This window comes from Balearica regulorum, chromosome 28 (genome assembly GCF_011004875.1).
Source record: "Balearica regulorum gibbericeps isolate bBalReg1 chromosome 28, bBalReg1.pri, whole genome shotgun sequence".
In the NCBI taxonomy this organism is placed as follows: domain Eukaryota; kingdom Metazoa; phylum Chordata; class Aves; order Gruiformes; family Gruidae; genus Balearica; species Balearica regulorum.
The window spans coordinates 294,037-318,217 of NC_046211.1; the positions used below are offsets into that span (position 1 = coordinate 294,037).

A 24,181-nucleotide genomic window follows, 5' to 3' on the forward strand; every position below is an offset into this window, starting at 1 on the left:
GCCCCACGGCCCCACGGCTCCGCGCCCCACGCTCCCACGGACCCACGGCCCCACGGCTCCGCACCCCACGCTCCCACGGCCCCACGGCCCCACGGCTCCGCGCCCCACGCTCCCACGGCCCCACGGCCCCACGGCTCCGCGCCCCACGCTCCCACGGCCCCACGGCCCCACGGCTCCGCACCCCACGCTCCCACGGACCCACGGCTCCGCGCCCCACCGTCCCACGGACCCACGCTCCCCACGGCTCCGCGCCCCACAGCTCCGCACCCCGCGCCCCCCCACGCTGGTCCCCATAAGTGGCAGCATCGGGGCTGGCGTTGCCCCCACGGGGGGTGCTGGGGTGGGGGTGTGTGTGTGTGTGTGTCACTCTGCGTGTGCGTGTCTGTGCACACGGGTGACACCAGCCCCTGCCCGGCTCCGGCGCGTCCCCTTGTCCCCCCCCCACGCACAAGGATGCTCGGGGCGGGGGTCCGGAGGGGGATCCGGATCCGCCCCGGTGGGTGCTGCTGAGACCGGGGGGGGGGGGAGGGCTCTGCCCGGGGCCCCCGCCCGGACCCTCCCCGGTGCCGGTGCCGGTGGCTGCGGGCGGGGTCCCCTCGCCCCCCCCCCGTGGCCGGTAACGTGACCCGGTGCGGGGCCGCTCGTTTTCCACCCCATTAACCCCCGTCCCGCCCCCGGCGGCTCCTCCCCGCCCCGGGCCCCTTCCCGGCCCCGCCAATCGGTGCCAGCCGGGCCCGGCGAGGCGGCCCGGGCCGGGGGGGGGACGCGGGGGGGGCCCCGTCCCGTCCCGCCGCCGCCGGCCCCGCCGAGCCATAAAGCCCATGGGGAGCCGGCGGCGGCCGGGCTGAGCGAGGCCGGGACCCCGGGCGCCCTGGGGCCCTCCCCGAGCAAGGTAAGGGCGGCCGGGGGGGGGCCGGGGGTCCCCCGTCCCCTCCGGGGCGCCCCGAGGGCTGCGGGCACCTGGCAGCGCCCCGGGTACCGGGACCCCGTAACCCCGCGTCCCCGGAGCCCCGCATCCCCGTAGAACTACATCCCTGTGTCCCCTGTGCCCCACGTCCCCAGAGCCCCGTGGCCCTGTGGCCCCCCCCATCCCTGTGTCCCCTATAGCACTGCATCCCTGTGTCCCCATCTCCCCCGTCCCTGTGTCCCCATCTCCCCCCGTCCCTGTGTCCCCATCTCCCCCGTCCCTGTGTCCCATGACCCCAAACTTCACGTCCCCATGTCCCATGTCCCTGTGTCCCATGTCCCCGTGGTCCCACATCCCCGTGGCCCCGTGCACCCCCACAACCCTGTGTCCCGTGTCCCCATGGCCCCCATGGCCCCATGTCCTTGTGATGTCCCTGTATCCCCATCCCTGTGTCCCCATGTCCCCCTCTCCCCTGTCCCCCCTCCCCGTGGGTGTCCCCCTTCTCTCAGTGCAGGGGGACCTGGAGGGACAGAGGATGGAGGGGCGCAGCAGCCCACCCTGCTCCCCCCCAGGCATCTCCAGGGCCACCCATCCCTGAGCCCCAAGATGTCCCCACAGCCCCCGGGGTATGAGACCTGAGACCCTGGGGATGGCCCCTTCCCCACACCAGGCGACCCCCAGAAAGCACACCCCCCCCCAGCTCTTTCTGGGTCCCCCCACTGGTGTAACGATGCCGCGTGGTCTCAGTCACTGGGGGAGGTTAATGTCCCCCCAGCCCCTCATGGGCTTGGGTCCCCGGGGACGGGGCATTTCAAGGGCATTTGGTGGGGGGGTCTGGAGCATCCCCGTCCCCCCCCGCCAGTCCCCATGGTGCAAGTGGGCACCCACCAGGCTCTGGGTTAGTGGCCTCGGCCAGGCTGTGGGTTAAGCAGGATGTGGGTTAACTGGGCTGTGGGTTAACCGGGCTGTGGGTTAGTCACACTGGATCAGCCGGGCTGCAGATTAGCAGGGCCACAGATTAGCCACGCTGGATTAGCTGGGCTGTGGGTTAGTCACGCTGGATTAGCTGGGCTGTGGATTAGTGGGGCCACAGATTAGCTACGCTGGATTAGCTGGGCTGTGGGTTAGCCACGCTGGATTAACCACTCTGGTATAGCTGGGCTGTGTTGTCCGGGCTGTGGGTTATCCCAAGGTGTGGGTTATCCCAAGGTGTGGGTTATCCCAGACTGGGTTGTCCCGGGTGTGGGTTATCCAGGCTGCAGGTTAATCTGCCTGTGCATTAACCTGGCTGTGGGTTGGCCGGGCTGCAGGATAACCAGGCTGTGGGTTACCCCTGGTGTGGGTTAACTGGGCTGTGGGTTAGCTGGGCTGTCAGCTACATGGGCTGCAGGTTAACGAGGCTCTGGGTTAACAAGGCTCTGGGTTAACAGGCTGGGGGTTAATGGGGTTAATGGGGCCGGCTGTGGGGGGCTGCGGTTACCGGTGCCGGTGCCGTGGATGGCTTCTCCGATGGCTATGGAGGACTGAGCCGCACTGGCCGTCCCTGGGAGCGGGGTGGCCGTGGGGACACCCCTGCCTGCCCCGCTGCCTGCCCAGCTGCCTGCCCTGCTGCCTGCCCCCCGCCACCCTTATCTGCTGCATCGGCAGCACCAGCACCACGGGGGTCCCGTGGGAGCCCCACACCCGTGGACCCACTGGATGTGCTGTGGGGGCAGCTTCAAAAACGGCCCAAACCGGCTTTTTTCTGCCCCAGTCCGCAGCCTCCGCCGATGGCTGACCGGGGCGGGCAGCACTGGGGGGGAAAAAACAAACAAAAAAATCATCGTTTTGGGACCCCCACGGTGCTGCGGAGGGGATTAGGGTCCCCACCACCCCCGTGGCCAGGGCGGGGGCTGCAGCTCCTGCCCCCCCCCCCGTGTTTCCCGGGTGTGGGTGGCGGTGTGAAGGGCGGGGGGACGTTCCTCCCCCCTGGGGGGGCCCTGTCACCGGCCCCGAATTTGGTCTCAAACTGGTCCGGCCTCAATAGGGGGGTGCAGGGGAGGATGCGGGGGGTGTCCATGGGACGGGGGGGGGTGCCAAGGGGGACGCAGGCATCCGGGGCTCCGGTGCGGCAGGGTGGGTGGCGGGGGGCTGTGGGGCCCCCCGGGACCCCCGCCGGGGGCCGTGCTGGCAGCGGGGCGCGCGGAGCCCTGCATGCTAACGAAGGGCTTCGTCAAAGCGCCTTTGTGCCCCGCCAGCTCCATTGAGGCCTCTCCTCCGGGTCGCACAATGGCCCCACTGTCCCCGTCGTCCGTGCCCCCCCCCCCCGCCAGCCCCGCGCGGCCGCCCCACACCCCCAGCCCCACGGGACCCGCCCCGCGGCCCCACCACCACCCCGACCCCACCTGGGGAGGGGGTCCCATCACCCCCATTCCCAGTTGCCACCAGTATCGCGGAGCCCGGCGCCCCAGTTTCGGGATGGGGGGGGGGTGCTGCTGGCGGGGAGCCCGGCCATGGCTGGCACCGTGCGGGCATGGGAACGGCGCCCGGGCCGGTGGTGCCAGTGGGACGCGGTGAGGGGGGACGTGTCCCCGTGTCCCCCCTGTACTGCACTGCACCCCCAGGTTGGGGCTGGACCCCTGCATTCACCCCCAGCGTCGAGCGTCACTGGGGGGAAACCGAGGCACGGGGGCGAGGGGGGTTAATGGGTAACCGGCCCGGCCGTGGCGGCAGTGGCTCTGCCCGCGGGCACCGTCCCCGCGCCAGGAACAAGCGCCGGCTTGTCACAACCTGTGTCCGGGTGCGGGAGCCTGGCCGGGGGGCACGCGGCCCCTGACGGGGGCTTTATGGGATGCAGTGACCCCGAAAATGGGGGGGAGGGCAGGGACCCCGAGGAGGGGTGTGGGGACCCCCCAAAGAGGGGTGCGGGGGACCCTGGGGTGTGTGGACACCCCTAAAACCAGGGCGTGGGGACCCCAAAGAGGGGTGTGGGGGACGCTGGAGGGTGCAGAGACCCCCCCAAAGGGGGTGCAGGGACCCTGCAGGCATGGAAAGCCCCCAAGGGGGGTGCAGGACCCCAAAGAGGAGGGCAAAGGGACCCCAGCGGAGCAGGAGGACTTTGGGGACCGCTGTGCCCCCCTGGGGACATGCCGGTCGCTGCCCGGCGTGGGCAGAGCTCCGGGGTCACGGTGGCTCTGGGGACCCCGCGCAGCTCAGCCGTGGTGGGGCAGGTCGGTGTCCCCGGTGTCCCCCCACACCCCTCCGCAGGGCCTTTTGCCAGGAGGGGACGTGGCGCAGCTGGGACGGTGGCAGTGCCACCCGTGTCCCCCGGCTTTGGCGAGCGCAGGGACACGGGGCTCCAAGGAGACCCCCCACGGTGGCACCGTGTCCCCGGTGTCCCCGGTGTCCCCGGCACGCTGCCCTGCCGCATCCATGGCGGAAACCGCGGCGGGGCCAAACGTTGGCGGGGGCTGAAAGGCCTTTTCTGTGCCGGCGGCGGCGGCCGGGGCTGGCAGGGGACGGGGACAGGGACAGGGACGGAAACGCGCCTGGCGCTGCCACCGGCCGTTTGTCACCTCCCATTCATCCTCTTCCTCTTCCTCCCGCCCGGGACGCCCGGTGCCTCCACGGGCCGAGGGGGGAGCTGCCAGGGGACAGAGGGGACAGAGGGACGGGCGGGCAGGTGGAGGGATGGACGGACGGACAGATGGATGTGCCTAGAGAGGGACGGACGGACAGAGGCCGCAGGAGGGGTGGGAGCGATAGCGTCCCCTGTCACTGAGGTGCCACGAGTCTGTCAGGTCTCCACAGCCAGGCCGGGGTCCCCTGCGTGTCCCGTGTCCCCACATGGCCTGCAGACAGCATGGGGGGGCTCTGCCTGAGACCCACCCAGGGCCCCCCTGACATGAGACGAATCCTCCCGGCCTCAGGTGGAAGGGGGGTGCCCCCCCATAGTATCCACCCATCCATGCCCCAGTGCACCCCCACATCTCTCCGTGTCCCCTACATCCTTCCTCTCCACCTACCCCCCCTGTCCCATCCACACAACCACCAAACCTCGGTCCTCGCCCCCATCCATCTTCTCTGTCCCTCCACCCATCCCTCAGGTCCGGCCATTCCTTTGCTCAGCCGTCCATCCTCTCACCACACACCATCCATCCATCTGTCCATCCGTCCCTCCATCCATCCATCTGTCCATCTGTCCCTCCATCCATCCATCCCTCCATCCCTCTCCATCCACCCTTCTCCATCCCTCCCTCTTCTCCATCCATCTTCCCACCCATCCATCTTCTCCATCCCTCCATCCATCCCTCCATCCGCTCCATCTGTCAGTCTTCATCCATCCATCCGTCCTTCTCCATCCCTCCACCCACCAACTCCACACCCCGCCCCATCCCCACCACTCCCCCCTCCCAGGTGGCACCTCCTCACCCCCCCATCGTCTCCTCTTCCAGATGACGTCGGCCACCAAGGTGTACTACAGCCAGACCACGCAGACCGACAGCCGCCCGCTCATCGGCTCGGGGCTGCGCCGGCGCCGGGTGATGACCAAGGACGGCCGCAGCAACGTGCGGATGGAGCACATCGCCGACAAGCGCTTCCTGTACCTCAAGGACCTGTGGACCACCTTCATCGACATGCAGTGGCGGTACAAGCTGGTCCTCTTCTCCGCCACCTTCGCCGGCACCTGGTTCGCCTTCGGCGTCATCTGGTACCTGGTGGCCGTGGTCCACGGGGACCTGCTGGAGTTCGACCCGCCGGCCAACCACACGCCGTGCGTCATGCAGGTGCACACCCTCACCGGCGCCTTCCTCTTCTCCCTGGAGTCCCAGACCACCATCGGCTACGGCTTCCGCTACATCAGCGAGGAATGTCCCCTCGCCATCGTCCTGCTCATCACCCAGCTGGTCCTCACCACCATCATGGAGATCTTCATCACCGGCACCTTCCTGGCCAAGATCGCCCGGCCCAAAAAACGCGCCGAAACCATCAAGTTCAGCCAAAACGCGGTGGTGGCCCAACACAACGGCAAGACCTGCCTGATGATCCGCGTGGCCAACATGCGCAAGAGCCTCCTCATCGGCTGCCAGGTGACGGGGAAGCTCCTCCAGACCCACCTCACCAAGGAGGGCGAGAGCGTCCGCCTCAACCAGGTCAACGTGGACTTCCAGGTGGACACCTCCTCCGACAGCCCCTTCCTCATCCTGCCCCTCACCTTCTACCACGTGGTGGACGACGCCAGCCCCTTCCGGGACGTGGCCCTACGGACGGGCGAAGGCGACTTCGAGCTGGTGGTCATCCTCAGCGGCACCGTGGAGTCCACCAGCGCCACGTGCCAGGTTCGCACGTCCTACCTGCCCGAGGAGATCCTCTGGGGCTACGAGTTCACGCCGGCCATCTCCCTCTCGGCCAGCGGCAAGTACGTGGCCGACTTCAGCCTCTTCGACCAGGTGGTGAAGGTGACGGCGCCCTGTTGCCTCCACGAGACCGTCCGGTTTGGGGACCCCGAGAAGGTGAAGCTGGAGGAGTCCCTGCGGGAAGCGGCGGAGCGGGAACGGGAGGGAGCACCCCTGAGCGTCCGCATCAGCAACGTCTGAGCACCCACCGGGACGCCGCCGGAGGTGCCACCGGCTCCTGGAGGTGCCACCGGCCCCCGGAGGTGCCACCGGCTCTCCCCACCATCCCGTCCTCCTGGGCCATTTTCCTTGCGGCACCAGGCAGTTCCCTCCGGGACCCCCATGGGTGCTCGCCCACCCGCCCATGGGGCTGTGTCCCCCCCCAGCTCACCTGGGGACAGGGCTGTCCTTGTCCCCCCTCTCTCTGCTGTCACTGGCCAGAGACCCCGGCCCCACCGCAGGACACGATCCTGCTGGGAGATGCTGTCCTGGGGTGGGGGGCATGGCCACCTCCAGCCCTGGGGACAGCTGGGGACGCCCCTTCTCACCAGCCAGGAGCCATCTCCCTGCCCGACCCCCCGCCAGTGAGCCGGGAGGGGCTGAGACCTGAGCCGCTCGCTGCATGTGTGGGCTGGCAGTGGGAAGCCCCGACCTCACGGGACCCCCCGTCCCTGGGAAGGCTCAGCCCCCCCCCAGCCCATCTCCCCCCTGCACCCCCTTTGCCCTCCCCACAGCCCCCAGCCCCACAGCACCCAAACCACCGGGGGCCGTGGGGGCACCCCCATGTCCCAGGGTCATCGCACACTCAGCAGGGGAAACTGAGGCAGGAGAAGCCCCCCCCCCCCGAGCCCCCCCCCCCAAGCCCCCAGAGCCAGGCCCTCCTCCCTGCACCGCCCCCCCCCACTCTGGGCTGTGTGGGGGACACACACCGGGGCGTCACCGATAATCGGACACGGCTGCGGTGCCGTGTCCCCCCCGGGCTGGGCAGCCCCCCCCGGCCCCGCTCGAGCCCGTCGCTGCTGCTAACGTAGAGCTCTGCTATTAACGCGCGGCCCCAGCTGCCCCCCCTCGCTGCGCTGAGGCCAGGTGATACATATACATACGTATATATATATATATAGTGCGACTAATCTATATATATATAAGGGGAAGGAAGGCTCCCCCCCCCGAAAGACTGGCTCGCCGAAGCCCCGCTGTCGCTGGGGCACCCCGTGGTCTTGACCTTGATTTGGGGGGAGAAAAGGCGAAGCAGTTACTAAATAAAGGTTACGTTGACGGTGGGGAAGGGCTCTGCCGCCTGCGCCGGGGTGGGGGGGCCCGTGTGTCACCCTGGGGTCCCAACGTCCCCGGGATCCCCCGCAGCCCCCAAAAGCAGGTGGGGGAGGGCAGAGCCATCCCCGACCCGTGTCCCCCCCCCCCGAGGAAAAGGCACCAGGCGCTGGGTACAAGGACACAGGTTTATTTATTTCCAGCTGCGCTCACGGGCCCAGTCCAGCCCCCCCCCCCCCCAGTATGGGGGGACAACTGGGACCAGTAGGCAGCTGGGACTGGTGGTTGGGGAGATGGGCTCCCACCCCCCAGGACAACTAGGGGGGGGTTGTGGGGTTACAGCAACCCCGGCGGAGAAACACCCCCCCCATCCCCAAAGGGCGGCAGTCCCTGCGCGGGGACACGGCCACGACCCGGCTCCTGCTGGGGAGGGGACAAGGCGGGGGGGACGGGAGACCTACCCCCCCCCAAAACCATCTGAGGTGACTGCAAAGGCACCGAGTGACGCTTAAAAAAAATAATAGTTAAAATCACGGCGTAGCTACAGTAATTCGGGAACATGTACAAGAGGTGGCGGCGCGGGAGGAGGGTCACACCAGGAAGGACGACGTCTGCTTGAACTCTCCCTGCGGGCACAACGGGGACGTTAGCGGCGGCGGGAGGGACGGGGACACGGGGTGCGGGTCCCCAGGGAGAGCGGGTCAGGGTCCCCGAGGGCCCCCAGCAGGGACGAGGGACGCTGGGGAGCGCGAGGTGCCCGAGCCGCGTGGCACCGCCGCCACCCACCCGTCCCGGCCCCTCACTCACTTCGCTGCGGTGCGAGGGCTGGCTGTAAATCACCTTCTTGCCGGCGGCGCTGCAGAAAGCCAAGGCGTTAGGAGATGTCACGCTGCCCAGAGGGACCCCCCCGCCCCGTCCCCACCCTCAGCACCCGGTGACACCCGGGGCACCTTCCCAGCCCACGGCAGGGGCTGGGGGAGGAAGAGACCACCCGTCCCCGCTGGTGGAGGAAGAGGAGGCAGTCGGGAGAGAGGCAGCGGCATTACGGCTTCACTTACTCTTTTCTCTCTGAAATAAAAGGAACGGAAAAGGGGTTTTAGGCGGGTGGGGGGCCCGGGGGGCACCGGGGCGAGCGGTTCCCGGCACGGTACTCACTGCTGAAGTAGCCCCGGCTGTAGGCAAACCAGATGCCAAAGGCTGCGAGCGCCAGCACCATCAGCAGCACCACGACCGCGGCCACGATGCCGCCGACGTTGACCTCACCTGGAAAGAGAGGGACCGGGACGTCAGAGCGTGGCGGCTGGACCCCGGCACGGAAACCCTCAGCTCGGCACTGTCCTGCAGAAATCCCGGTGGGAAAGGGGCCGGGGGGGGGGGGCCCGGGCCCAAACCCAGCTCCGAGCAGGGTCGTTAACATCACGGCTAATTAATATCTATGAACCTGGAAGGGTGAAGGGGTGCCAGCATTGCCCTGCACCGGCATCCCCCAAAACACGACCCGTGCTGGGCAGAGCCTGGAAAAGCCCCACGCCGGGGCCGGGGGGGGATGTGCGGCACCGGCCCCTGCTGCCGTTCCTTACTGGCTTCCATGTGGATAACGTCGGATTTCTGGGGGGAGCCCACGTTGTTCGTCGCCTCGCAGTAGTAGTCACCGGTGTCGAAGCCGCTCAGGGGCTCGAAGATCTGGACGGGAGCGTAGAGATGAGAGCAGGACTCGGGGGGAAGGCTGGGGGGGGGGTGTCCCCAAGTTTGGAGCACCCCTGTGCTCACCAGCTCCCCCGTGGCGGGGTCCAGGGTGTAGGAAGAGTTCCTGAAGGTCAGGCTGGTTTTGGGGTCGGTGGGCATCAGCATGCTGTCCTTGTACCAGCGGAAGGTGGGGGGCGGCGAGCCGTCCGTCTCGGTGCAGCGCAGCACGGCCTTGCTGCCGATGGTGGCCGAGGTGGGCACGTGGGCCACCGGCTTGGAGGGCGGCACTGCGGGAGAGCAGCGTGGCGTCGGGGCCGGCACGGCACGGCTCGCGCCGGGAAGCGGCAGTGCGCTCCGAGGGCACGGGACGGCGATGCCAGCGTCCTTCCCCCGGCAGGGGGGTGAGAAGGGGGGCGAGAAGGGGGGGTCCTGGGACGGATGAGCAGGGCGGGGGGCTCAGGGGCTCAGGGGCGGCCGCACCTTGGACGATGAGGTTCACCTCCGACTTGGCGATCTGGCTGTTGTCCCCCACCACTTCGCAGATGTACTTCCCCGTGTCCTGCCGCGTCACCGTGCTGAAGTGAATGGTGGTGGGCGAGAACTGGACCCGGTTCTTGTACGGTTCTGCCGAGGGGAGGGAGGAGACGGGGCTGGGAACCGGCTGGGACGGACAGACGGGCCGGTGGGATACCCTGAGCCAGGGGGTCCCTGGGACGTACCCGTCAGCTCTCCCCCGTAGTAGAAGAGGACCAGCGAGGAGCCCTTCTGGAACTTCCACTCGATGCGGGGGTTGTTCCAGCTGGACCGATACGCCGAGCAAGGGATGTCGGCGGCTGCCGGGAGAGAGCCACGCTGCAGGCATGTACCGCTGCACCGGAGCGGCGCCGCGCTCGTGTGCCGTGGTGGGTGGCAATCCAAACCGGGAAGCCCCCGACCCTCCCCGGTCCAGCCCCCGGTGGCAAATCCACCCTGGGCCTCGGGCGCTGCGTCCGCTGGGGGTCTGGGGACCTCGGGGCGAACCCCGTTTGTGGCACCGGAGGTGCCAGGGGATGCGGCTCGGCCGTGGCCCCCCAGGATATCGGGGTGGGGGGGACCGTTGGTGAGCTGGGGGGTGCTGGGGCCGGAGCCGGGCACTCACGCTTGTTTTCAGGCACTTCTTTGGTCTCGGAGGTGACCTGGGCTCCCACGAGTGACACTGTGGGGGGGGAAAAGGACACGGCTGAGAAATCCGGGGGGGGCCCCAGCGACGGGATGCGGGGAGCAGGAGAGGCCGTGGCCGGGTCAGGGAGGTCACCGGGAGCCCCGAGGCCACGGTGACGATCCCCAGGGCAGGGGTGACGGCGTGTTGTGCCGTGCTGCCCAGCGTGTCGCAGCCCCGGGAGCCGGAAAATCTCGTCCTGCCTGCTCTGGGCGCTGCCCGCGCTGGCACGTCACCTCCCGCCCTGCCCGGTTTCTGCCTGGTTTCACAGGAAACTGGCCGGGGCGTTTCGCAGCTCCCTGCCCTCTGCGCACACACGCACACACACGCACACCCCCGCATCCCCACGCACGTGCGCACACGCCTCGTTGCGGTCTGCACACGCGTGTCGCCTCCTTTCCCCGCGGCCATCGCCACTGCCAGGCCGCAGTTGGGCACAGCGGTGGCAACACGGGCTGGCACTGTCGGTCCAGGCTCCCGGCCGTGTCCCTCGCCGGCTTCGAGCGGCCTCGGGGACATCTCCCGGCGCAGCCGCCCCGGCTCCCGGTTTGGGGTCTGGGGAAGGCGGCGACGCCGGCCGGTGAGTCACGGCGTGGTGGAAGGTGACTGGGAAGTGGCACGGCCTCATCCCCAACCCTCCCGCACCTTTGCACCCCAAACCACCGCCAAAGGAAACTCGGGCGGGTGGCAACAGAAATAGCGATTTTAGGGTGCGACGGGGAGGGAATGGGGCATCTGGTGTCCCCAAGCACGGAGCGCTTCCCAACACGAGGCCTGGCCCCGCTCCCGAGAGCCGGCATGGTGGCACGGTGCTGGCCGGGAACGCCGTCGGTCCCCTGTGGTGGCCGCGTCTGGAACCACCCCGCGGCTCGGGGAGGAATCGGAAGGATTTGGGGTTGGTTTGGGTGGATTTGGGGCAGAAATGGCAGAAAGGTGATGCCCCGCAGGGGGTCCCCGGGGCGGGGGTCCCGTCCGGGACACAGGCGCTGCCGGTTTGGGGTCCCAGTCAGCCGGGATCGGGTTAATCCCAACGCGCGCTGGGATTGTTTCAGCACAATGGAGGGGAAGTCACGGCGGGGACAGGAAGGCCACCAACACCGGCCCAGCCCGCTCGCGGTGACGAACCCCGTAACTTTGGCCTTTGGGAGCGCCGGCGGCGCGACACCGGCTACTCATTAACCGGGGACGCACGTCACCGACCGGTGCCAGCGCCGTGGGGGGAGCGGGACACGGACACCCCTGCCACCGCCGGCGGGGCCTCGGCCGGAGCCCACGGCACGAGGACGGCGGTCAGCCGTCGGCCGGGATGTTTTGCTTTGCCACGACGGGTTTCCGGCCCCGGGAAGTGCGGCCGTATCCGCACCCCCCGCTGCCGGCCCCGCCGAGCCCCCCCGGCACCCCGAGCCCCCCCACACGTTACCGGCGGTGGTCGAGAAGGCGGCGGAGGGCTCGGCGGGAGCGGAGCTGCCGGGACGGGGCCAGCGGCAGTCGCCAAAAGCGGGGGCCGGTTCCTGCCCCCCCCCGGGGGTCCCGGGGCCGGTGCCCCCCCCCCCGGCGGGGTGACCGGGTCGCGTGCTCCCGCAAAACCACCGCAAACCGTAAATAACGGGCGGGGCCGGGGTGTCCCCGGGTTTGGGGCTCCCCCGGGGCGGGAGGTCCCGCGGGAGGCGGGCGGACGCCGCCGGTTATTAATAGTCCGTTATCGCGGTGTACGGCGGCACCGGGGCCCCCCGGGATCTTCTCCCCCCCCCCCCCCCGGTACAACCCGGGCTCCCGTGAGCGGGGACGGCGGGTGGCGCACGCCCCGGTACCGCACCCCTCCCCGGCAGCCCCCCGCCCTTGGCCCGCCACCAGCCCCGTCCCGGGCGGCAGCGCCGCGACCCCCCGGTACCGGCACCGCTCCCGGGGACCCCCCGCCACCCCTCCGGTACCGACACCGCCTCGGCGCCCCCCGAGCGACCCGCCGCCGCCCAGTCCCGGCCCCCTCCGGCCGATCCGCTGCCCCCCCCCCCCCCTCCGGGGATCCACCGCCCCGCCCGGTACCGGCGCCTCCCCGGGCACCGGCTGGCCCATTGTTCCGGCTCCTCGTGGCCGGCCGGCCGACCGGCCACCCCCCCGCCCCTCCCGGGCACTCACCGGCCGCCGCACCGAGCAGCAGCAGCAGCAGGGGCCGGGGCCCGGGGCCGCCCCACCGCACCGCTCCCGCCATGGCCGCCACCGCCGCCGCACTGCGCGCCCCCGCCCGCCTCAGGTGCGACCCCGCCCCGCCCAGGTAGGCCCCGCCCACGGGACCGCCCCTGGGGCCGAGCCAATGGGGTTACGCCCCTCGGCCAGGTGCTCGGGAGCCCCGCCCCTTTCCCGGCTCCATTGGCCGCACCGCCTATCTCCTCAAGGAAAGGACGCGCCCCGCTCCGGTGACTGGCTGACTCGGCCCCACAGCTCCGCCTTGATTGGCTGAGGCGAAGGGGCCGCGCGCGCGACAGGTGTGGAGGGCGAGGCTTGCCGACCAATCAGAGAGAGCGCTTTAACTTCTGGCCAATGGGCGCGCTTTGCGGCCCTCGTGGCGGCCCTCAGGCGGGACCCGAGCGTTGCCATAGCGACGGGGCCTGCGGCCTCCTCAGGGCTCCCAGCACCGTCCCAGTGACCCCAGTGTCCCCCGGAGCCGTCCCGGCACAGTGACATCACGCCCTGGCATCACGGCATGATGACATCACAGCACAGTGAGATCACTGGGACACTGCACAGGGGGACGGGGGGGGGGTCACAGGAGGGAAGGGGGGTCCCTGGGAGCCACCACCCCAGCACCTGGGGGTCCCCGGGGTGTGACCAGACAGGAGGGGGCAGGAAGGGCTGGTGGACTGGGGGGCCCCTGGGTGCTGGGGTGGGAGAGGAGGGGAATAAACTGTAGGACCTGGAAAAACAAATCACTATTTTTATTTATTTTCGCATTTTAAATTCAGAGAGTTTTAAAAAAAAGTCTGGCCATGCCAGGCCGGGCCAGCCGCAGCGGGCAGGGAGGGAGGGGGGGGGTCCGCAGCACCCCGGAACCCCCACACCCCCAGCGGCTGCCCGGGGCCGGCAGGGAGGGGCGAGAGGTGCGGCGGCCCCCCGGGGAGGGGACGGTCCCCCGGGGAGGGGGGGTCCCGTGGGGAAGGGGGGGTCCAGGAGACCGAGGCAGTGCTGGGGGGCTAGCGGGGCCGGCGCCCGCCTGGCCGAGAGCGTGTGCACGAAGCGCAGGGGACGGGGATGTGAGAGAGGGAGGGACATGGTGGGGAGGGGGCAAAGGGTGGGGACGGAGGGGACACAAACCAAACGGGAGGGTCCTCATGTCACGCTGGGGAGGTGCTCACTGCCGGGGGGGGGGGGGGGGGGGTTAGGGATGACCCCCGTCCCGCCGCCGGTCCCCGTCCCCGTCGTCCCCGTCAGTGGCTGTCGTTCTTGATGACGATCTCCACGCCGTGCTGGCGGAGCTGCGCCCGCAGGATCAGGTTCTTGTTCTTCAGATCCTCCACCTGGCACGGGGGGGAAGGGGGGGGACACGACACACACAGGTAGGGTGAGGCTGAGCACAGACACCCCCCCCGCACCCCGTAGGGCCCCCCCCGGCCACCTCACCTGCTGCCGCAAGACCTCGTTGTCCATCTGGAGCTGGTCGAGGCCCTGCAGCTCCTCAGAGAGGCGGTGGTTGCTCTGCCGCAGCTCCTGGATGTAGTCGCAGGCTTTGGAGAGGATTCCGCCCTTGCTCTGGGGTGGGGGGGACAGGGGGTGAGCATGGGGGGGGGCACCAGCACCCCACCCAGCCTTTCCCTCGCCCCGCAGCCCCCCCAGAGCGATGGCAGGGGGGTCCCTACCTGCCCTGACTTGGTGTTCTCCATGGAGCAGTCGGGGATGATCTTGGAGAGCTGCACGATCCAGTTGTTGATCTTGTCCCTGCGTCGGCGCTCCACTGCGTGGCGGGGAGAGGGTGGGGGACGGGTGTCAGCACCGTCCCAAGACCCCCAGCAGGCACCAAGCCGGGCGCCGGGTCCCCAAACCCCCAGCAAGCATGTGTGGGGGGTGTCAGCTAATTACAGCCCTCCCCAGAAGAGGCTTTTACCTTCATTGTGCTGTGCCCGGCGCTTCTCATCCCGGGTGGCCCGTGGCGCCTCCGACTTCCTGGGGGGAGACCAGCGGCGTTGGTCCGGCAATACCGTCAGATATCCGGCTGCATCCCATCCCCGTCCCCCCACTTTGCGTCGGCCCAGCGGAGACACCCCCGCGCCCAGGGGGAGCCGGGGAGGGGTCCGGTACTCACGGGGAGTAGGGGTGGGCGCGGGAGGCGATGGACCTCTGTGCGCCGCCCTGCAGCACCTCCTGGGGTGACATCATCACGAAGAATTGCCCTGAACAGCCCAAAATAAGAGAGGGGGTCAGGTGGGGGGGCCCCCAAAACGCTCCCTGAGGGACAGGGACGTGACACCCCCCACCCTCCCTGCCACGTCCATACCCGTGGGGGTGGGCTGCCCCAGGAGCGCCTCCGAGTTCTGCGTGGTGACGACGGCGGTGGCCGTGGTCCCGGCGCCGGCAGAGGTGCTGGTGTCGGCCACGGCCGTGGTGGGGAAATAGGTGTAGTGAGTCTCGGTGGCCGTGGCCTCCGTCTCCACCGCATCCTCGCTGGTGAAGGCACCCTGGATGACGGCCTGCAGGGGAGGGACGACAGCGGGTGCCCGCGGTGGGACAGCGCGCCGAGGACGGCCCCGCTCCCGCCCAGCGCCGACACCCACCTGTGTCATGGACTGCGCGGCAGGGTAGCCGCTGATGGCGCTGGTACCCTCCGTCTGTCCGTCCAGCTGTCCGTCCGCCACTTGGATCACCCTGTACATCACCTGCCCAGAGAGCCGCGGCTGCGGGGACCGGCGGCTCGGCGGCGGCTCAGCCCACCCGTGGTCGACCCCGGCATCCGGGCCGCGGCGCTCCCCTCCCCGCTCCCCCTCGGGTGCCAGCGGGTGCTCCGGTAAGGGCCGAGCCCCCCGCCCCCCTCGGCGTCTGCGTACCTGCGTCCCGCCGTTCTCTGTGCGAAAGACATACTTGATGTTGGGGTCGGGGAAGGTGGCCGCGGACTGGATGCTGGCAATGGCCACGCTGGTGGGATCCTCGCCTGTGGCCACTGCACCTTAAGGCAAGAAGAGGGTGGCGGGGGGAGCCCAGGATGGGGAAGGGGCTCCCGGGGCGTGCTCAGAGCCTTCCCCCCACTCTCCCAGGGGCGAGGACGGCGTTACCCCAGGGTGCCCCCCCTCACCGGTGGTGGGGTCCCCGCTCACCTTCCTGGATTTGCACCGTTCCCTCTTCCGTCTCGGCTGCTTTCTGCTGCCTGTGAGGGTGAGGGGAGGCGGGTGAGGGACCCCCCAGCATCACCCGCTGCCCCTGACAGCCCCAAACCGGGGGGGTCCCAGCGCTCACCCCTTCATCGCTCCGCTCCGTCAGGCATCAGCAGTCGCAGATGAAGCCTCCCGGCCTTCACAGCCCTGCGGGGAGCAGAGGCGGCAGCTCAGGGACGGGCCCAGCCTTCCTCCTCCTCCTCCTCCTGCTGCTGCTCCTCCCGGGGAACCGCCGCTCTGCGCCAGACTCGGACCGACGCCAGCCCCGGGAGCGGCGTCTCCCCGGCGGCGGCAGGTCCCCCGCTGTCACCGGGGAGGGACCCCTTGTAGGGACACCCCCCCCCCCGCCCCCCGAAAAGCGAAGCTGGGGCCCGGCAGCCCGGCTCCCGCACCCCGACACCGGCCGGGGCCGTCTCCGCCTCCGGTCAGCCCCCGTTTCGCTTTCACATCTCGGGTGACACGGCTTTCCCCAAACGCCCCCGGCTGACCCCCGTCCCGCCCGCGCCGGCCCCGCCGCCGCCGCCCCGCTCCCTCCGGTTCTTTGTCACCCGCCGGCAGCCGGTCACGGAACCGGGAACGGGGCGGGGCGGGCAGCGACACCGGGCCCCGCTCGGCGGCACCCCGGTCCCCGCCGCCCCAGAACCGGCCGCCCCGCGGGGCTTAGCCCCGTGTCACCGCCCCCCGCCGCGGCCCCGGTCCCGTCCCGGCCCCGGTCCCCCCTGGACGTGCCGGGAAACGGGGGTGTCAGCTCGGGGGACGGGGGGGGGGGGGAGCAGCGGCGGGACCCCCCGCGAGGGGTGACAGGCCCGCGACGGCGGCAGAGGGGGTGACAGGCGCGGGGGGCCGCGCCCCGGGGCAGGGCGGCGGGGGGCGGCGGATCCCGGGGGCCGGGGAAGGGGAGGGGAGGGCCCACACCCCCGCCGGGGACAGCGGCGGATGGGCCCCGGGGCCGCGGCCGGGCCCGCACCTACCGGCGGCCGCGGCTGGGCCCCAGCGCCGAGGCCCGCAGGCCGGGGAAGGGGGGGGCCGGCCCGCCCCGCCCCGCCGCGCCCCCGGGCCCGTCCCGGCGCCCCCCGCCCGCCCCCGCCGTTACCTCGCCGTGCCGGGCCGCCCTGCGCGCGCTCGGCCCCTTGTCTCGCCATGGAGCCCCGCACATGCGCACGGCGCCGCCGCGCCGCCATGACGGGTTCGGGCGGAAGCGAACTCCGTATCCGCCCCCCCGCCGCCATCTTGGGCAGGGGCGCCGCGTAGCGCAGCGCGCCGCCGCCGCCGCCATCTTGGCGCCGGGCACGGCCTCCCGCCCCTCCCGCCGGCGCCATCTCAGTGCGTGCCGACCCGACGGGCGCCATCTTAGACGGCGAAGCCCTGCGCTTCCGCCCGGCGCCATCTTGAGTGAGGGCGGCGCCATCTTGAAGGCGGGCGGCGCTCCCCGTCCCTCACACCCCACTCGCGAAAACGGTCCCGGTCCTCCGGTTCCGCCGCCGCGGGGTGAGGGACCCCCCGCCCTGCTCTCCCTCCCCGCCCCGGCCCGGGGTGCTCAGCGGGGACCCCTCTTCCCACCAGTCCCCTGAGGCCGCCCTGGGTGCCGCCATGTTGCGTCGGAGGAGGCCGCAGCAGTAGACAAAGCCCAGTGCCTTTATTGATCCGCGGCCGCCCGCACAGCCGCACACCAACACCTGCCGGCCCCGGCGCTCAGCGCTCGCCCGCCACCCCCTTGGTGCCCACCGGCCGCCGCGGCGGGGGCAGCGCCGCCCCCTCGGCCTGTGCCGTTGGCCGGGTCGAGCCCGGCCGGTTCCTCCCTGTCGCCTCGCCCTCAGGGGCCGCCACGCAGCTGAGGGGCCGCAGCAGCCGCGGCCTCAGGGGGCTCTGATGGAAGGGCAGGGTCTTGGGGGCGGCGGGCGCCGGCTCCCCCTCGCCCGAGGGCTGCACCCTCCTCGCCGGCGCCTGGGCCAGCTGCTGCTCGGCCGCCGCCGCCGCCACCGCCTCGTCAAAGGACATGCTGCCGCCCTCCCGCCACGCCGCTCTCCTCGCCCCAACGGACTGGTGGGGAGGCCCCTCTGGCACCGGGGGGCTGGGGACCCGCCGGGGCAACGCGGTGGCATCGCCCTCCGCCGCTGGCACCCAGGGCTGCAGGGCCGGGGGGATCCTGGCGAACTGGGGCTTGGGGGGCACCACGGGCACCGACCGGGCCTGCTGCACCCTGACGGTGCGGGCGGCCAGGCGCACCGGGGCGCTGCCGTCGCGGCGCAGCACGGCCGTGGGCTTGCGGCACACCGTTTCTGAGCTGGTGGGCTCAGCCTGGCTCAGCTCCGGGGCCGCGGGGGTGCCGCTGCTCAGCTCCGGGGCCGTGGGCGTGCTGCTGCTCAGCTCCAGGGCCGCGGGGGTGCCGCTGCTCAGCTCCGGGGCCGTGGGGGTGCTGCTGCTCAGCTCCGGGGCCGTGGGGGTGATGCTGCTCAGCTCCGGAGCTGTGGGGGTGCTGCTGCTCAGCTCCGGGGCCGTGGGGGTGCCGCTGCTCAGCTCCGGGGCCGCGGGGGTGCTGCTGCTCAGCTCCGGGGCTGTGGGGGTGATGCTGCTCAGCTCCGGGGCTGTGGGGGTGATGCTGCTCAGCTCCGGAGCTGTGGGGGTGCTGCTGCTCAGCTCCGGGGCCGTGGGGGTGATGCTGCTCAGGTCTGGGGCCGCAGTGGTGATGCTGCTCAGGTCCGGGGCCGAGGCAGAGAGCGAGGGAGATCCAGAGCTGCTTCCAGGGCCGCCCACCCCAAGAGCCTTGGGGACAACCCCGGAGTCGGACACAGGGACCGGGGGCTGTGCTGGCTCCTGGGGGGCCTCCCCCAGCTCCTGGGGGGCCTCCCCTGGCAAGGGGGCAGGAGGGGACCCCGGTGAAGGCTCTGTGGCAGGGGGACCAGAGCCAGGTCCATCCTCTTCGACTTCCCCATCCGATGTGTGGGGAACTGGCCCCGCTCCTGTGCAGCCCCCAGCTCCCCCGGCCTCGTTCCCTGTGCCGGCTTCGGCGCTGGAGTCAGTTCTGGTGGGGCTGGAGCTGCCATTGGCAGCCCCCTCCTTTCCGCCCTCCTCCCCTGGGGGCTGGTCGCTCCCTGGTGCCCCCCCCTCAGCCGGCACCCCGGCGGGGTCCCCGGGCTGCTCCCCCTCACCCGGAGCATCCTCCTCCGTGGGACACGGCTCTGCCGGCCCTGGCATTGGAGACCTGTCCTGTGGCACGGCAGTGCCAGGTTGGGCTGGCACTGGGGGTACCGGGGCCGTACCCTCGCCCAGCAGCTCGTCAAGGGGCTCCAGCGATGCCGCCAGCGGGCTGAGGTCGTCGTGGGCGCTGAGGAACATGTCGTCCGAGTCGGTGTCGCCGGCGCAGTCCTCAGCATCGGAGCCGCTGGGAGCCATGAAGAACATCTCCTCATCCATGCACTCCTCGATGGAGAGGTAGCTGCCGGGCTGCTCGGCGGGGGGCTCCCCCGGCTGCGGAGGGGACGGGCGGGAGGGTGACGGTCATGCTGGAGACGCCCCCAGCCCCACTTGGGCAGGGAGCCCTGCATGGCCTCGGGGACAGCGCTGGGGCTGGAGGGTCGATGGCACCGTGTCCCCTCTGTCCCTGTGTCCCCTCCGTCACCATCCCTGTCCCCTCCATCCCCTCCATTGCCACCATGTCCCTTCCATCCCTGTCCCCGCTGTGTCCCCTCCGTTGCCATCCCCTCTATTGCCACCGTGTCCCCTCTGTCCCCACCGGGATGACAACGCCCGCTTACGTTCATGAACCCGCTCTCCATCCCCTCCTCAATGGCCAAGAACCCCTCGCCGTCCCCGGGGCCGGTGTCCAGCAGCAGGGACTGTGCCGCCGGCTCCCCGTCCCCGCCGCCCTCCAGCCACGTCTCCTGGCTGTCCAGGAAGGCGAAGGAGTCCCGCAGCTCCAGGGACAGCCGGGTCTCCTCCACGGCCGCCGTCCCCTCCCCTGCAGAGGGAAGCGGGGGGTGCTGAGCCCTGCGGTGTCCCTGGCACCCCGGGGGTCCCGCGCCAGCCAGTCCCGGCAGCTGCCTCTCACCGGCGCGGTGCTCGGGCGCCTCGGGGTCCCCAGTGGAGCGGCGGGCGGGCGGCGGGGGGCTGGTGGGTGGCTCTCTGCCCGCAGCCGCCTGGGCCAGCGCCGGGCACGGCAGCCCCCGCGTCAGGCGGGAGAGGTTGGAGGTGATGTGGAAGGGGACGGTGACGGAGAAGGGGCCGGAGATGTGGACCCCCGCACACTTCTCGGCACGGCTGTGGGCAGCCTTGGGCGAGCGGCCGGGGGCCACCAGTGAGGCCCGGCTGGCTTTGGGGGTGGTGGGCTCCGACTTGGTGCTGCTCTCGCCCTCCGACTCGGGGCCCCGCGGCTCCTCCTTCCCCTTCAGCTTCTCCTCCAGGCTCTCCTCCAGCTCGGGGCAGCTCTCCGGCGCTGGCGGCGAGGAGCAGGCATCGAAGCTCTCCCGGCGCTGCGGCGGCTGCCTTACCGAACGCTTCTTGTTCAGCCGAGGGTTGTCTGCACCCGGCGGCGGGGGGAAGAGTCAGGGCCCCGAGGTGGCTCCTGTCCCCGGACCCCCCCGGCACCCGGGGGCACCACGGGAGCTGCCAAGATGAGGTACCGGGGCGATGCCGGTGGCTTGTCTGTCCCATCCCGTCCTCCGTCCCCTCCCCGTCCCCACCATCCCACCTCGGGGACGGTCCCTGCGGGAGCGACACCTCGGCGCGTCCCTCGTACCGTCACTGGCGAAGGGGACGGAGCTGAGCGAGTCCATGCTCTTGGCCGGCCGCAGGGTTATCTTACCGCACTTGTCATCTGAGGGGGGGGAAGGAGAAGGGGGGGGGTGGCGGCAGGGTTGGGTTTGGGGACGCATCATCCCCCCGAGCGATGGGGGGGCCGGGGGTCCCCACCTTTCTCTTCCGCCTTGACCAGCTTGCGCTTGGCCTCGTGGCTGGAGCGGCCCAGGTTGAAGATGGATCTCCACTTCTTGGCCTTGAGGGAGCCCTTCCTCCTGCGGCACCCGGGCGTCAGGGGTGCCAGGCACGCCTGCACACGCCTGGGCACGCCGGGCATGCTGCGGCACACCTGTGCATGCCTGCGAGTGTGCACGAGCACGCATGGTGCCTTTGGACCCATGCATGCCTGAGTGCAGGAGAGCGCATGCCTGTGTGCGTGGGATCCCGTGTGCGTGGGATCCCGTGTGCGTGGGATCCCGTGTGCGTGGCACACGCGTGCTCGCAGCGCTACCCAGGGCTCCGGGGAGGGGGGGGCAGGTCCTACCTGTGGTCGCTGAGCTCGATGATGGTGTGGTAGGGCCGGATCGGGGGGGGCCCGTCGCCCTGGCTGAGCGTCGCCGGCACGTGGTACGGAGGGGGCTGCCCATCCCTCGGGCTCCCCCCGCCCAGCAGCAGCGACCGCCGCGGGGACTCGCTGCCTGCGGACGGCCGGGACAGGCCATCAGGGTCCTGTGGGACCCCCTGGCCGTGGTGTGTGTGTGTCCCCCCCCCGAGGCCGGGCCGTACCGTGGAGAGGGGCGTCCCCGAAGAGCTGCTCGACATGGGTGAGGATGAACTCCACCACGATGGACTGGACGCGCACCTCCATGAACGCCGCCGTGCCGTTGAACCCTGTCGCCTCGATGTCCTTCGACCTGCCGCGGGGATGCCGGGGGGCTCTTAGGCTGCTCCCCCCCCCCCCCCCCCACCGGGGGAAAGGAGGGGGGGTGCTGGTCACCGCCCCGTCCCCGGCGCTCACCGCAGCAGGTTGGGCGCCCAGACGATGGCCAGGTTCCTGGCGTGCATGTTGGTCTGGCTGCTGTAGGACGCCATGAGCAGCAGGTGCCGCATCAGGAACTCCAGCGTCCTGCGGGCACCGGGGCGCGTGAGGGACACCGCGATCGGGGGGGGGGGCACCCCACGTGAGGGATACCGTGATTCCGGGGCTCCCCCCCAGCCCTGCACCCCCCTACCTGTAGTGGGGCACCGGCAGCTCCTTCAGCACCTCCTTGATCTTCACCAGACGTGCCTCTTCCATCTGGATAGCCACCGCGTCCTGCCAGGGACGGGGACGGCGTGAAGAGCGTCGCCTTCCCCGGTACCGGGCGGCGGGGGGCCGGGGGGGGACGCTCACGGCAAATTTGTCGTAGAGTTGGTAGGTGAGGAGGGGGTTGGGGAGCTCGCGGAAGTACGCCTTGCAGAGGGAGCTGACGCAGTGGATGTCCTGCAGGTAGACGTCCTTCTGCAGGTCAGGGCAGCGGTCGCTGTCGAACTCCTGCCTGCGGGCGAGGCGGCCGGCTCGGGGACGGGGACCGGGACGGGGACGGGGCAGCGTCCCTGCTCGGCCCAGCTCGCTGCCGTGCCGCAGAGGGTCTGGGGTGTCCCCGGGGAGGGCGGGGGGCTGATCCCTGCCGGCGGGGCTTGGGGACACACAGGGACAGGACACGGCCCCAGTGGGTGGCAAATGCGGGGGGACAGGGATGGAGGGGATGGGGGAACGGTGGGGACAGGATGGAGGGGATGGGATGGAGGGGACAGAGGGGACAGGATGGTGGGCACGGGGATGGAGGGGACAGGGGATGCTGCAGGTGCCAGTGGTACAGGGACACAGAGGATGGGGGGATATGGGGGGGACAGGGGGGTGCTGGGGACCCCGGGGTTGCTGGGGACCCTGCAGACGCAGGGGACGCTGGCGGTGCTGGGGTTCTTGGGGACACAGGAAAAAGGGGGGGGAAAGAACTGAACAGAGCGAGAGAGTGAACCCCCTGTGTGGAGAGAACGGCAGCGAGGAAGGATGAACAGCGAGAAAAGAAACGGCAGAAAAGGAGCAAGCGAGGGGCGGGGAGGGGGGGGCCAGATCCAGCAACTCAGCAGCAGGGTCGGCTCCTGCGCTGGCTGCGTCCACCCCGTCCTGTCCCCGTCCCCGTCCCCATCCCGTCCCTGTCCCCATCCCGTCCCTGTCCCCGTCCCTGTCCCCATCCCGTCCCTGTCCCCATCCTCTCCCGCTGCTCCGGTCTCATCCCGTCTCCGTCCCATCTGATCTCCCGTCCAGCCTGCCCCATCCCCCTCATCCTGTCTCACCCCGTCCCCATTTCCACCCCTCCCGGTCCCACCCTCGTCCTGTCCCCGTCCCACCTTGGTCCATCTCTGTCCCCTCCCGGTCCAGCCCCATCTCCCTCCAGTCTCCACCTCCATCCTGTCTGCTCCCGTCCCCACCCGGTTTCCTCCCATTTGGTCCCATCTTGTCTCCAGCTCCATCCCTGCTTCCTCTGCCTCTGATCTCCATCCTGCCTGCTCCATCTCCATCATCTCCATCCCAGCTCCTCCATCTCCGTCCCATCTGCTCCATCATCTCCATCATCTTCATCTCCATCCCGTCTCCACCCTCATCCCCTCCCCTCCAGCCCCGCTCACCGCAGCCGCTGGATGTTGGAGGAGACGCCCGAGAGGCGGTAGATGCCGTCCACCACCCCGTGCTGCTCCACGAACTTGGTGCAGCTCTTCAGCACCTGGGGCACTGTGGGATGGGCACCCCGGGTCCGCCGTCACCCACCTCCCCCGGCCCCAGACCCGCTCCCGGCCAAGAGCTGGGGGTGACGGGGCCACCGGGGCCACCCGCTGCCCGGGGATGTGGTGATGGTGTCACCACAGGGCAGCCGGTCCCCGTGCCGGCCACATCCAGCTCCAGGGGCACCGAGTCCCCGGGGACGGGGCCGCCCATCCCCATCCCCTCAGGGCCGCGGTGAGGTGCCGGGGCCCCCCCAAATCTCAGAGAGGCCTCGCCGAGAGGCGCCCCGGCTGCGACGCTTGCTCAACTGCCGGTGATGCAACCGCGTGGCGTGAGTCACCCCCCGTCCCCTCCCCGCCGCACCGCCGGGCACCCTCCCGGCTTCCGGCATCCATGGGGGCGACCCCCGAGGCGGGCGGGGGGCCCGGCGGGAACCCACGGGTGGGGGGTAGGGGCGGTGGCGGCGCTCACCGGTGGGCGCTTACCGTCCTGCCCCGACTGCTGGAGATGCTCCAGGAGGTCGCAGCCGAAAACCCGCTCCTTGCCGCCGCCCTTGCGCCTCGCCTTCTGCCGGGCCTTCAGCGCCAGCGACATGGAGGCGGCGCAGACCCCCCCCCCCCCCGCGGTGGGGTCAGACCCTGCCCATGGCCCGAGCGGGGCGCGGGGACCCCGGAGCCCCCGGCTCGGCTGCGAGGGCCGGGGGAGGCGGGCGGCGAGCGGAAGCGGCCCCCGGGGAAGGAAGTGCGGCGGCCCCGGGGCCCTGACGCAGCCTCGAGGGCCCGGGTCGTCCCGCTGGCGATGGCAGGAAGGCGGCGGCCGCCTTCGAGGCTGCTTCCTGCTCCTCGGCGCGTCGAAACCGCAGGGCAGGGCGCGGGTGGCACGCTTGCG

The 24,181-nt window shown here is 71.0% G+C and overlaps 4 protein-coding genes across 10 annotated transcripts; 1 reads left to right on the forward strand and 3 right to left on the reverse strand.

The window, feature by feature from the left end:
• The first annotated feature begins 700 nt into the window (after positions 1 to 700).
• On the forward strand, positions 701 to 7,562 carry KCNJ10 (potassium inwardly rectifying channel subfamily J member 10). Its single transcript, XM_075737187.1, has 2 exons — positions 701 to 892; positions 5,341 to 7,562. The coding sequence occupies exon 2, from the start codon at positions 5,341 to 5,343 to the stop codon at positions 6,481 to 6,483; it is 1,143 nt and encodes a 380-aa protein (XP_075593302.1). The 5' UTR covers positions 701 to 892; the 3' UTR covers positions 6,484 to 7,562.
• A 163-nt stretch (positions 7,563 to 7,725) lies between these two features.
• Positions 7,726 to 12,734, reverse strand: F11R (F11 receptor). Of its 2 annotated transcripts, XM_075737189.1 has the most exons (10): positions 12,572 to 12,734; positions 10,376 to 10,432; positions 9,957 to 10,070; positions 9,718 to 9,861; positions 9,322 to 9,524; positions 9,132 to 9,234; positions 8,710 to 8,814; positions 8,610 to 8,619; positions 8,359 to 8,407; positions 7,726 to 8,177 (listed from the first exon to the last, which is right to left on the reverse strand). In XM_075737189.1, the coding sequence occupies exons 1-10, from the start codon at positions 12,642 to 12,644 to the stop codon at positions 8,142 to 8,144; spliced, it is 894 nt and encodes a 297-aa protein (XP_075593304.1). In that variant the 5' UTR covers positions 12,645 to 12,734; the 3' UTR covers positions 7,726 to 8,141. The 2 variants fall into 2 exon arrangements, with proteins under 2 accessions (XP_075593304.1, XP_075593303.1); XM_075737188.1 differs by lacking the exon at positions 8,610 to 8,619 and having other exon boundaries at positions 8,698 to 8,814; positions 12,572 to 12,733.
• A 616-nt stretch (positions 12,735 to 13,350) lies between these two features.
• On the reverse strand, positions 13,351 to 16,999 carry USF1 (upstream transcription factor 1). Of its 6 annotated transcripts, none has more exons than XM_075737167.1 (11): positions 16,886 to 16,999; positions 15,875 to 15,939; positions 15,736 to 15,785; positions 15,469 to 15,581; positions 15,199 to 15,300; positions 14,922 to 15,114; positions 14,730 to 14,817; positions 14,532 to 14,590; positions 14,287 to 14,381; positions 14,051 to 14,179; positions 13,351 to 13,947 (listed from the first exon to the last, which is right to left on the reverse strand). In XM_075737167.1, exons 2-11 carry the CDS (start codon positions 15,880 to 15,882, stop codon positions 13,858 to 13,860), a joined length of 927 nt encoding a protein of 308 aa, XP_075593282.1. In that variant the 5' UTR covers positions 15,883 to 15,939; positions 16,886 to 16,999; the 3' UTR covers positions 13,351 to 13,857. The 6 variants fall into 6 exon arrangements, with proteins under 6 accessions (XP_075593282.1, XP_075593279.1, XP_075593281.1 ...); XM_075737164.1 differs by having other exon boundaries at positions 15,199 to 15,318; XM_075737166.1 differs by having other exon boundaries at positions 15,469 to 15,587.
• A 410-nt stretch (positions 17,000 to 17,409) lies between these two features.
• ARHGAP30 (Rho GTPase activating protein 30) lies at positions 17,410 to 24,023 on the reverse strand. The gene is made up of 12 exons (XM_075736917.1): positions 23,779 to 24,023; positions 23,200 to 23,302; positions 21,920 to 22,064; positions 21,759 to 21,841; positions 21,545 to 21,652; positions 21,313 to 21,440; positions 21,071 to 21,224; positions 20,701 to 20,801; positions 20,528 to 20,605; positions 19,841 to 20,308; positions 19,548 to 19,750; positions 17,410 to 19,260 (listed from the first exon to the last, which is right to left on the reverse strand). The coding sequence occupies exons 1-12, from the start codon at positions 23,885 to 23,887 to the stop codon at positions 17,485 to 17,487; spliced, it is 3,456 nt and encodes a 1,151-aa protein (XP_075593032.1). The 5' UTR covers positions 23,888 to 24,023; the 3' UTR covers positions 17,410 to 17,484.
• Positions 24,024 to 24,181: the final 158 nt, after the last annotated feature.

Coding starts and splice junctions, on each gene's coding strand:
- KCNJ10 (XM_075737187.1), top strand. CDS start 5,341: ATGACGTCGGCCACCAAGGTGTACTACAGCCAGACCACGCAGACCGAC.
- F11R (XM_075737189.1), bottom strand. CDS start 12,644: ATGGCGGGAGCGGTGCGGTGGGGCGGCCCCGGGCCCCGGCCCCTGCTG. Junction 10,433..12,571: donor GCTGCTCGGTGCGGCGGCCG/GTGAGTGCCCGG, acceptor CCCCCCCCACAG/TGTCACTCGTGGGAGCCCAG. Junction 10,071..10,375: donor AGAAGTGCCTGAAAACAAGC/GTGAGTGCCCGG, acceptor CTCTCCCGGCAG/CCGCCGACATCCCTTGCTCG.
- USF1 (XM_075737162.1), bottom strand. Junction 14,818..14,921: donor GGGGCAGCCCACCCCCACGG/GTATGGACGTGG, acceptor TGGGCTGTTCAG/GGCAATTCTTCGTGATGATG. Junction 14,180..14,286: donor AGAACACCAAGTCAGGGCAG/GTAGGGACCCCC, acceptor CCCCCACCCCAG/AGCAAGGGCGGAATCCTCTC.
- ARHGAP30 (XM_075736917.1), bottom strand. CDS start 23,887: ATGTCGCTGGCGCTGAAGGCCCGGCAGAAGGCGAGGCGCAAGGGCGGC. Junction 22,065..23,199: donor TCCAACATCCAGCGGCTGCG/GTGAGCGGGGCT, acceptor CCTCGCCCGCAG/GCAGGAGTTCGACAGCGACC. Junction 19,751..19,840: donor GGCGCCCGAGCACCGCGCCG/GTGAGAGGCAGC, acceptor TTCCCTCTGCAG/GGGAGGGGACGGCGGCCGTG.